Source organism: Etheostoma spectabile, unplaced genomic scaffold (assembly GCF_008692095.1).
Source record: "Etheostoma spectabile isolate EspeVRDwgs_2016 unplaced genomic scaffold, UIUC_Espe_1.0 scaffold00000206, whole genome shotgun sequence".
Classification (NCBI taxonomy): domain Eukaryota; kingdom Metazoa; phylum Chordata; class Actinopteri; order Perciformes; family Percidae; genus Etheostoma; species Etheostoma spectabile.
Window position 1 is genome coordinate 1,688 of NW_022602570.1, and position 12,757 is coordinate 14,444.

The 12,757-nt window shown below is 38.4% G+C and overlaps 1 protein-coding gene across 1 annotated transcript; it reads left to right on the forward strand.

Moving 5' to 3' along the window:
• Positions 1 to 11,016: 11,016 nt before the first annotated feature.
• Positions 11,017 to 12,521, forward strand: LOC116674421 (immediate early response gene 5-like protein). The gene has a single exon (XM_032506898.1). The coding sequence runs from the start codon at positions 11,190 to 11,192 to the stop codon at positions 12,069 to 12,071; it is 882 nt and encodes a 293-aa protein (XP_032362789.1). The 5' UTR covers positions 11,017 to 11,189; the 3' UTR covers positions 12,072 to 12,521.
• Positions 12,522 to 12,757: the final 236 nt, after the last annotated feature.

Genomic DNA, 12,757 nt, shown 5'->3' on the forward strand with positions numbered 1-12,757 from the left:
CTCCCAAGAGCGGCAGGGCCCATGCCTCATAATACAAACACAATCTCTCCTACACCTCCTGACTGCAGGGACAGGGCTCCACACATATCGCCGTGGAGCGCAGCCCATTTGCATACATATTAAAGTGACGCCTCGGAAAAAAGGAAGAGAGAGAAGGAGGGGGGGGGGGGGGTGAGGGGAAGGGGGGGGGGAGATAGAGAGAGAGAGAGAGAGAAGAGAGACAGACAGAGCGGGTATATGCAAACAAGGCTTTCATCTAATATGCAAGAACCCGGCATTGCTCTGGCATAAATCTGCATCTGAGCTTAGGCAAAGAGAGCGGAGCCCATTTGACAGTAAATGGGCTAGGATGGCTGTCAGATGCACAGGGAACACTGTGTTACCCACAGAGAACAGGGGTGATTGATCAGTATGGCATGTCACATAAAGCCAGAATTACAAGGTAACAATAGTACATGTTAAGTAAAACCTATGGATGATATTCATAGAGTTTGTAAGGAAAATACCTAATGCTTAAAGGAAAAGTTCAACATTTAGAGAAATAATATTATCAGGGCCTTCCTGCAAAGAAGAGAGCATTGCTCTCCCCCCAAATAAATAAAGGTGAGAAAAGTGCCTGTTTTGTTTTTGTGCAGATGACAGGATAAAACGTGTTAATTTTGGAACTTTCAAAGTACTGGTAGGCACATTTGTGACCTTGGACAGATCTAGCTGGTGAACATTTAAACATTACACTTGCGAAACATAGGCATGTTAGCATTGGCATTGTGAGCATCTGAGCATGCTGACATTAGCATTGAGCTAAAAAGCACCAAAGTTGGCGCCTGGATAGCTTAGTTGGTAGAGCAGGCGTCCATATATAGAGGTTAATTTAACATAGTATACATAATAACTTTAGAACACGTTAACATTGTGAAATGGTCGCAGTTTGGTTATGTTTAGGCACAAAAACTGCTTTGTTGTTTGGGCTCATATCAGATGTTACTTCACTTCCATTTACGCTTGTCATGCTGTATCTCTGTTTGTTCCGTAAAGTAAAAAAAACAAACAAAAAAACTTGCTGTTTACTTTTATTTTCAAATGGGACCGAATCCTTTTTTCTGGGTAAAAGTTCTGTGTTTTATTTTGTGGAACTTGCCGCTCTTACTTACTTACATTGTCACATTACTTGTCTGCATTACTTTCTGCATTGCCCGGTCATAATTAACTATAGCCACTAGAGGGTGCCGCCTTTATAAATGTAAATATGAGTCTTAATTGCTGCTTGAACAAACAACCTATGGGAGGGTTTTTTGGAAGGACAGTCTTCACAATTCCGCCTGTTTTACCTTTGGCCCCACTAACTGTTTGCCCCTGTTTCTAGTCTTTATGCTAAGCTACGCTAACCATCTTTTGGGTTCAGCAACATATTCACAAAGACATTAGAGTAGTATAGATCTTTTTAAAACTTTTTTTTTAATTTTAAACTTTCCTTAAGGCAAAGCATAGTTCCCAATTTATATTGCACTATATGTATGCAGCACGATCTCATATACAGGTATTACACATGTATGTATTGTTGTGAAACAGGCAGTTGTTACACTTTAATAACAGTTTTGCACATGCAAAAAGTAGAGCTTATGATGGCAGTGCTAAAGCACCAAAAAAAAAAAGTGCACTACTGAAACTTTACTTGGAGTGCTGCCATGAGCTTTGGGTTTTCCCCTAACTCTGTGAGTATTTCATGTTAGACACCCTTGAACTCCCTTTCCTGTTTTCCTGCCTGAGCATGTCGCATTGAAGCACGCCATTCTGTCTGTACAGGTGATCTACGCACAGGAAATGGAAACTCTGTGCATGTGTTGTGTATACGTGCTTGTGCGCTGTGTTTGTGAGTGTTGAAAAAGGGGAGGGGAGCGTGGGTAGGGGGGGTGGTGGTGTGTTGGGGGGGGGGGGGGTTTGAAACGGATATGTTGGGAATAACACAAAGCACAAAAAGTGTCACATGATCTGAAACACAGGGTTGATTTATTTGGCTTCAGAAAGAATCTGTTGCATGTGGTGTTGGAGGAGAGAATGTTTTCCTTCTTTGCTCTCAGTGTGCTCAGACACACACATGGAAACATTTTAAGAGAGGCCATGGGTCTGCAAAAAAAGGGCCAGACATTTTATTTCTTCTCCCTCTTTTCATAGTTTTTTTCGTTCTTTTTTTCTTTCTTTTCTTCAAACTGATTGAATTACATACATCTGCTTGCCACATGTAGAAATATCCCCTTTAATGAATATTTGCGATGCACTCAGGGGTTGCGACGTGCAATTACTAGATATGTTAATAGTTTATTTTGGTAAGAAGAGTTGTGTACCAAGTGGTGGGCTCTTCACCGATTCCATGCAAGTGTGGCGGCAACATATCAATGAACACCCTATTTACAGCCTCTATTTCAGTCTGTAATAAATACTCTTCCACTCACATGAGACTGTTGCAGGTCTGCTCTATTGTCTGCCATAAATATGCTGGAAGGGTTGGTTAAATATTGATAACACCAATTTTCTGCCTCCCCCCTACACCACACACCCTCTCTCCATCACCCCCACACACACACACAAACACGCACACACACACACATACACACACACACACACCAAACCCCTCCTTCTTTCTCTCCTTCTATCTCGCGGTTATTTCACCCTCCCAGTAACCTTGCTTATGCATATTGCATATGTAAATAAAGCACCCCGCCTCCGAAGTAATTGTGTGCATCTTCTACAGAGCTGCATATCTCAGCTCTGTGTTTAGCAGGGCGCACTATGGAAAAACTGAATTCTCTTTGTTTAGCATGTGATTCTTTTCTGTTTTGATTTATCCACCAATTCCAGAAATATAGATGTATTGATGAGAGAAGTACTGCAAGTAATACAATTTTTTTTAAACTTTTCTTCTCAATTTTTTGTTTGAGTTAAGAAGGAGTTGGTTATGGGCGGGGCCGAGTCCCTTGTCCAGGAATTCTAAAAGATACAACATAAATGCTTTATCAACACAATTATCTAACTATACCATTTACAGTAGGTCAAATGGAAACATAGCTCAAGTGTTCATTACTAAGAACATCTTACTAGCTGGAGTTATCAAATCGGCTTCTTCCATCATTAATATTTTATTCATTTTAGCGCATAACTATGATACATACTGTATTGAACTGCTCGGTGTATTTATTGTTCATCTCACAGTCCAAGTAGTATTTTTATGTCTTTACAAAACTCTTTGTCTCAATTGAGAGACAAAAAATATTTAGAGGCCAGTGGTACAGTTTGCTGTCCTAAAATAGGCTCACATAAGCCTAAAGATGCTTCAAATATATGCGAGGCATTCTCTTTGTCTGTTGACTGTGTAGATAAAAAATAAAATAAAGTTTTCAGAAACACTGCACTTATATCATATATATATGATTATCATCAATAATATTCTGTGACCAGATGTGTGACCAGAAAAACAGATACACCAGCATGATGTCATTCCAATGTACACTAATGCCTATGTTCATTTTTTTGTTGAGATTTAGTTTTTGTGTGTTAAGCCAACTCTGTGGCATGTTTTGAGGCTGTAATTGTGGTGATACGCTAATGAACTACATTAAATAGAACGTGTTTCTAATATTTTGTCCACGATTTTAGAGATCTCAAGGGGAAAAAATCTGATACATGTTAAAACATCAATCATCACACAACAAAGTAGAGTTATACTATTATATTAGATAGAATTACAATGTATGGTGTAGTTTTGTGTTCATATGTTATCTAAATAGGACTATTCTTAATATTGAAACAGAAGTGTATATTTCATGTATTGTGTGTATCTGCATGTTTCTTTGTGAAAACAAATGTCCTATTTATCAACTTTTGTCTTGGTTTTGGTGTGGGATTGGAATGCAGCAGAATGGAGTGAAAATAAATAAATAAAAACAAACCACTGTTAAATTATAGAAAATCATATGTTTTATCTCCCTCTTTTTTAATGTGTGAACATCAAATTGTATTCAGGATATTAAACTTAACACTTACTTCATACATACAGTATACTACATTTTACTATGTAAATTAAATTTGCTAGAATCTTGTTTCATTAAAGATAGTATAGTTACCCTGCCTTTTCAGAATAAAAACATGTTAAAGTACAAAAAATAAGTGCGTAGCTTTACATTTTTACTTCATTTATTTTGTTTTTTCTGGCCGTGCTATTTATATATACAAGAAACAAACACGACCAAAAAGGTGTAGGCTGAAGCCTGAGCTTATTATACCTACCCTTTTTTACATGAAATCATATTCTTTCATGTGAAAATGAAAGTTACAGAAATAGTATAAACTATATAACCCAGTACAACACAAGAACTCCAATACAATTTGTGTACGTTCTGGTATCCACACTTCTGTTTTATAGTTATTAATCACGTTGTGTTTAAATAATTTTTTTAATCGGTTGATTGTGTTACACTTTTTCATGTCAATTTTGAATTCATTCCACAGTTTAACTCCGTACACCAAAACACAGCTTTACATTGTTTTGCCATTTATAAGTTAGTGCATTGCCTATTCATGAGCCAAAGCCATAAATAACTTGTTTTAGTCAATGCACAATACACATTTGCAGTAATTAAAAATGGCCAGAATGCAAATGTTTGTATTACTTTTCATTGCATTTAGGATGTCAGATGTAATGCACTAACACTTTTCAACACTAATACATCTTAAAATGGCAAGTTGATTTGTTTTTAATGCACACTAAGGTTCAAGTGATCAATAGTAAGCCTGGGTAACTGAATACCACTATTATTTCAATTATGTGTTTTTTACATTTGACCAGCAAAGCCCTTTACTGTCTTATGAGATATAGGTAGGATTACTCAAGTCAACATGAGTGTGTGCAATGATACTCGGTCCATTTGACATTTGATCTGACCTTTGGTTGGATCTCTCATAGATTGTAGTTGTGGTTTTTCTCCTGTGATGCTCAATTAAATGATCATTACAGTTTTCATTTTTCCCCCCAATGTGAGATTTGGCACCTACCCTCTTGTTTTCCCACTTGAATCTCACTGTCATTGTCAATTAGCCACCCATAATGCAACACTCAATCCAAACCAGGATATACAAACCTCTATTGAGTGCATGTGCATTGGTTTTGCTCTAAAGGTCACATATGTACTTGTTCCCACCTTATTTTTCAGTTATTTCTATTTAAGTTGTTTTAATAATTTGATAACATATAATCAATTCATCAGTCAATCAGTTTTAAGTACAATTCCAGTGAAATGTAATCCATAGCTTCTTCAGCTTGCGCATTATTCATCATAAAGGAGAATGGGCCATAGAAAAGTCTAAACAGAGAAAAAAGTCCTTGGTGGTTTTGATCCTTTATAATTCTCTTGGCCTTATTCTTGCAGCACCTTGTAAATATCCTTTAGGCAGGGTAGGGCACCACCTATTGTATGTTCAGCTGAACAAACCCCTCTGCAGTTTCTGTACCAGGCAGTAACGTTCCCAGACAGGATGCTTTCAGTGATGCAGTAGTATAAGATGCTTAGTATTTGAGGGGAAACCTGGAATTTCTTTAGCCGTCTAAGGTGACAGTCTCTGCCTTGCCTTTCCCACCACTGAGTCAGTAGTATGTAGAGCCCAGGTCAGACCCTAGGTGATGTGGGCACCATGGTACTTGAAGCTGTCCACCGTCTCCACTGAGGACTTGTTGATATTAAGGGGGACCCAGTTTCTTACCAAAGACCACTATCATCTCTTTAGTCTTGCTTACATCTTTCAGGTCAGCCTTTTCATTGCTGTCAGTGATCAGGCCCACCACATCTCTGTCGTCAGCAAACTTGATGATGGTGTTGGAGTTGAAAGTGGCTACACAGTGATGTGTGTACAGGCAGAACAGCAGGGGACTAAAACACAGCCCTGGGGTGCTCCAGTGTTTAAGGATGAGGGTGGAAGAGGTGTGTCTGCCCACCTTCACTATCTGGGGTACAAAGCTATTAGCTACACACATTGAGTTAAAGCAGTGTTAATAATCCAGAATCTTTGTTTCAGTGTGACTTGATAGTAGCTTGCAAAGAATGTATAAGACTATGTATAAAGAAAGGCAGGTTGTTACATTAAGTACACTAAAACTTGCAAAACTATATAATAAAATACAATGCTGTGCCATACCATAGCACCATAAAACATGATATCAATGTGCTCTCCATTGAAACTATATTCCAGAGAGCATGTCAGACTCCAATTTACACCATTATCAGAGCATGATAACCGTAATAGTGGCTGTCCTCCTGATTCACGTATTTGGCTGGAAATCAAAGTCATATCCAGGTGTTCAGTATGATGTCAGCCATCTGTGTATGTGTACACACAAACAGGTGTGGGGCTCGGATGACAGATAATCTCTCTACAAAGAGCTTGTACCTCACACATCTGAGTGTCGTGGCAATATTTCTATTATCAGAGGCAGTCCTAATGACATCATGTCAGGTCCAGACAGTGGACATAATTGAATGTGTGTGTGTCTGTGTGTGTGTGTGTTTTGTGCATTAAACCTATGTACTTTATTGTACTGTATGTTAAATAGGTATATTGAATTTGGCTTGTGACGAATTATCAGTGTAACTTAGAAAAGAATACCGTTAAGTGATATTATACGGCCTTGTTGTATACTCAATTCTGATTTGTTTGACACAGCGATCTATGATGTTTTCTTTCTGTATAACAGAACTTTGCTAAGTATAACAGACAGTTGCCATGGACAGAGTTTTGATCACAGACTTTTGTGGACCTTTTCTAAATTAATAAAATCATTTTAAAATAAGTATTCCTGCTTATACAGAGCTCAAACCTCCGATCATACCACTGATGCTAGACCCCTCCACTTTGGGTCGAGGTCCTGCATCACCGTCGGAGTCCTCATTTGCAATAATGACCGACTCGCTTTACATTTTCCCCAACCCATAGTATAGTATGGTATAGTAGGCTATTATTGTACATTATTGTACATAGTTTTAGTATTGTATAGTTGAATATTAGTGTATTCTCCTCAGTTGTCTTCTCTTTGCTCTGCTGTTTTAGGGTGACAGTGTGTGCTTCCTAGTGAGGCTGCATTCAGAAGCTATGGCCTTGCTTAATGAAACAGTCATCCAGAGAATCTGACAAAGTTGTTTAGTTCCAGACTTAGCAGATTTAGTTTTTGCTGGTTTCTCGATTCTCCATTGTTTGTACTCTGGTATACTTCTAGTTTTAAGATTGTGTTGGGGACATATTTGTTTTAATTTGGTCTTTCTGTATGGCTCTGGATTTCATTTTGAATTGCATTTGTTTGTACAAAAACGGCTCTTTTAATAAGTTTGATGTTCTATGCTATTCTATTAATCTGCTATTTTCTATTATTCTATTTAATTACTTTCTTTTATATTCACTTATTCTCAACTATATTCAATCCTATCATATTTCATTACATTTTATATTCTATATCATTCTGTTACTCTCTATATTATATTCCATTACTCCCTTGTGTGTTGTAAGCCATTCTATTACTCACTACTGCAAGTATTCTTTTTTCAGTTCTATTCCATTTATTAATCTCTAGTGCTGTATGTTCTATTTTGCTCTATCCGGTTACTCTTTAATTAGTCTCACATTGCCAGACCTATCTCCACAGTGCTGTGGAGTATGGTCTGGCTAAACCACACACATGCATTCTGGGATAGGAGAAAAAAATGCTCTGGGTTGTTTGCTTTAAACCAATCACAATCGTCTTGGGCGGCTCTGAGCTCAGGACACAGAAACAGTGGTTGTGTAAAATGGTCTCGGGAATTTGCTCTTACCGGCGTATTGCTGTGTGTACTTTGTCCACAGCAGTCCCCACCAATCGGCCCAAAAACATCCCAGTTAGAAAGTAAATCCCATAAACATATTCTTTGTAAATCGTTATCAATCATTCCCCGAAAGAACCAAGCATGCTTGCCTTGTTGCACGTTCCAAATTTTCTCAAAACTTGCCAGTTTCAGTGTGTAACTTGCTAGCTTGAAGTTTATTGCTGTTTCCCATACAGAATGGAGTTTCAGAACAGCAACACACAGACAGCGGAAGATGAGGGTGAAGGGGCAGTTATCCAGGAATTGTACTTCAGTTGATCCAGACTACTCTTTAATATTCTATTCAAATGTCATCACACTCTACTATGTTGTATTCTCATCAACTGTTATCATGTGATTTGGTGTTTTCTGTTATTTTCTCTATTCTGTTATTTTTTATTACTTTCTATTATGTTGTGTTCTATTTTATTCCTATTGATGATATTTTATTCTGCCCCTCTTTACTGTATGCTAGTCTATTTTAAAGGAACACGCTGACTTATTGGGACTTTAGTTCATTTACCGTTACCCCCAGAGTTAGACAAGTCGATACACACCCTTTTCATCTCTGTGCGTGCTGTTACTCTGTCTAACGCCCCCACCATTAGCTTAGCCTAGCAAAGATCCTGTAGGTAACTTGTTCCAACTAGCTATTGCTTCCAATAAGTGACAAAATGACGCCAACATGTTCCTATTTACATGTTGTGATTTGTATAGTCACCGAGTGTACAAATAACAAGGTCACATGAGACACAGCCATATTCTAACTGTGTACAAACTGGGAACTATATTCTCAGAAAGCAAAGCAGTGGTACTTGGGCGGAGTGATCACATAGACATTTAAAGAAATGGTGATTAACGCAACACCGAAAAGCACAGTTACTTCCGTCAACAAAACCAATGTGAATAGCTTGTGGCGAACAACACTGGTGATCATGGCTGACTTTGAGGAATTGTCAAAGGATTTTCACTTGGTATCAAACCAAGATCTAGAAAATATAGTTTTGAGCCAGAATACACAGACGAGGAGTTACAAATTTTGGAAGATGACAGACAAAATGCCAAACAGACTAAGGTCAAGGGGAGAATCAGAACAAACACAGACTGGTGATGTTTATGTGGAATCCAATTTATTAGCAAGGTAAAGGCTACAGTCATGAGCGTTAGCTCTAGCATTGCTCGTTTTATTTTGGGGTGAAAAAGCACAGGGAATAAATGTAGCCAAAGAACAACTACAATAGTATTGACCACCCTATTCATGTAATAGTGTTACTAACTACACCACTGTTACAGTAGTTAGTCCTCTGAAAACACAACGGAACAATTGCCGTAGCTGCAGGTGATCCACTTTGTCCAGTCTGTACTATCGATGAGATGGCCGTATCCTTTCATGTTTCATGGTCCGTGTGGCTAATTCCATTTTTCATAATAAGAATCCTCAGTGAAATGTGCTGGGCAAACACGATGGTTCTTGAAGGTGGCTACAGGTGTATTTGGATCCATACCCAGAGCAAGTATAGCCATAGATACAGCGGTCAGCGTTTTTGGTTGGAATTCTATGAAACATCATGGTATTACCTGGTCTCCCTTGTTAATTGTTGCAGCAAACACCCATTGTTGTAAACTATGCTATAGTATCTAGTAATTGTTGACTCTATTACTCCAACACTGAGCAAACTCCAGGCGAACTCTCTGCTCTGTGATTGGGCTTCTCAGGTGCTGCGAGCAAATCACTCCGCCCAAGTAGCAGAAGTACCAGAGCTTTGCCTTTCTGAGAATATAGTTCCCAGTTAGTATGCGGTTAGAATATGTCTGTGTCTCATGTGACCTTGTTATTTGTACACGCTGTGACTATACTAATCACAACATGTAAATAGGAACATGTTGGCGTTATTTTGTCACTTATTGGGAGCAGTAGCTAGTTGGAACCAGTTACCTACAGGATCTCTGCTAGGCTAAGCTAATGCTGTGGGCGTCAGACAGAGTTACAGCGTGCACGGAGATGAGAAGGGTATGTATCGACTTGCATAATTCTGGGGTAACAGTGAATAAACTAAAGTCCCATTGAGTCAGCATGTTCCTTTAAGTACTAACTACTATCTTCTATTCTTTCTTCTACTCTAATATACAGTATTCTTTATTATATTCCACTACTCTCTACTATATAATCTATTCTTATTTTTAATATGTTCTATAACTCTTCAATATGTTCCATTCGGTTACTCTTCGCCATATTATATTATATTTCATTTTAACATTTGTTTGTGTTTTTATGTATGCACCAACCACCAAGGCAAATTCCTTGTAAGTGTTACTAACTGGCAACAAATCCTTTCTATTCCTGACTCTGAGTACTAACATTTTTTTTTTCTATCTATATGCACTAACTCTCTAGTTTATTCTTTTCTTTTCATACTAGAATTATATTCTAGTGTGTTTTATTATATTCTGTTACTCTCAGGGATTTTTTATTCTGTCACTCTGTATATATTTTTTCATTGTAATTACTCACTGCCGTCTCTATGCTAACACTTTCTACTCTAGTCCACTCTATTCTATTGTAATTACTAACTGCTTTAATCTACTATATTCTTTAACTCTCTATTCCATTCTATTGGAATTACTTACTACTACATTCTACTTTATTCTACTACTTTCTTTCTAGGTTGTTTTATTGTACTCCAACTTGATTACTACTCTAGATGTGTTCTATTACTTTCTAATATTCAATTCAGTTCCTCTATACCAAATTATATTATATTACTCTCTAGTAGCCTATGTTATTTTATATTATTTAGGATATTATAGGCTATTATATTATTCTAATGTAGTAGCATTGTATTTTATTGTAATTACTAACTAGGTTCTACTCTATCCCATTCCTCTTTTTCTATTCTACACTATTCTATTCTATAGGCTACCACTGCTCCTTTTCTATTCTATTCTACTCTCTTTTTTCCTACATAGACAATACTTGTGATGTATTTTGTCCGCACTGAGATTTTTAAAGCTCAGAACACATTTAGTGAAATGCAGCATGCCCGCTCCTACGTGCATTCTGAATGAGGCTAGTAGTGACATTTGCGTATAACAGAAGCACCTCCTCCCTCCCATTGGACAATGTCTACGTGAGGGCGTGCCAAGGAAAGATGAGAGTTGCAAATCCATGCCCTTACTGGGAAGACATGGAGAGCTATGGACACAGTCTACACGAATCCTGTAGGAATCTCAACTAAAGACCTACAGATTTCTTCAGTGAAGAAACAATCGTTTTGAGAGACTGAGAGGAAAGAACGGGTGGCCCGGGTGAGGATGGAGTGTGTATTTGACGCACAGAATCTGATCTCCATCTCTTTGAGGAAAATCCAAAGCTCCAGGACGCAGAGAGGAGGCATCAAGCTCCACAAGAACTTACTGGTAACGTACGTTCTGAGAAACGCTAGGCAGTTTTACATGAGCAAAAACTTGTCGCAGACGCAGAGGACGCATCACTATGAGGATGTATCTGCAGTCCGTGAAAGACAAGACTATTTCGAATTGACTGGGAGCTTAACGGAGTTGGGTGATGACTTCTACTGCAACTTTACTGGGGTTGAGTCGGACACTTGGCACTGCGGAGCGCACCAGCCCAACGGCCAGCCTGCAGAGGTGCCGCACCAAGACGCGTCTGCCTGCGCAATGCTTTCACCAAGTGACTCAGACCTCATGGTTTCGGAAGCTGGATGTTGGAGTTGTGCGGACAAATCATCCTGGGAGTTACCTATCCTAAACGCGCAAGCCAACCAAAAGACTGTCCTGGACTTGGACACGCATGTGGTGACTACTGTCACGAATGGATACTTTCACTCAGACTGTTGCGCGCAGTCAAAACAGCCGCAGGGCACGCAGTGCTACACTAAGAAGCGAAAGATGGACACAAGTTATCATATAGTTGATCCAGAGTTTTATTTGCCAGACTTTGGACCAGTGCCGTTTAAAAGGATGAGGACTGATGATGATTTACATTCAGACTCGGACCAGTTGGACAGTACAAACATCTCCAACCTGATCTCAGTGTTGGGTTCAGGTGGACTATCTGAGTTTGTGAGTTGGCAGCAGACGGACCTTGAGCAAATATTCGCCGCTCAGACAATTTGTTTAAAGCATACCCTGTTAACAGGCAGCGGTTGGACCAGAGCAATCGAAGCATTTTGATTTGTATGATTGTTTTTTTATGTATCGTTTTATTTTATTGCTTTCAAATAAACCATGACTGCAATTCTCTCTCTCCTCTGTTATTTAAACATGTTGATGAAATGTCATTATATGGAGCAATCCTGTTGATTCGGATAACTTTTTCACATGTAACACTTCTCGTGCCAACTGATTACATTTCTTATCAAAGTATACATTAATTGTACCTTTTATTTAAACCTTATTTTCTGGTGATTCATTTGGAGGTACTGGGCTCTGTCTTTGGTTTGTATTTCCTGAAGAAATGAGTTCACACTGTTTCTCTGGAAGGATGTTGGATGAGCTCCATCATGTGGCCAGTAAAGATCTGTACAGCCTCATGCATCAGGCAGCATATCATTCTGTACCTAAATGTATTATTTAAATCAGGGCCTGCTTTTATTAATCAATAAAACTGACACCATTTAAAAACACTGATGTATTGGCTTTAAATCGCAACTTCAACTCTTGATGAATTATATCACTAGGCCTATTGTTAAGTGTGCTCAAGAGTGGGTTTGTCATAGATTTAGGCTATATCTACTGTATATGGTGCATGTGACCTTGTATTTGTTTCCATTGCTATTATTTTATCAGTCGTGTGGGATATTTTCATAGATAATTGATGATGCTGCCATAACATAGGCTAGTAATAAAAATTGGTTTGG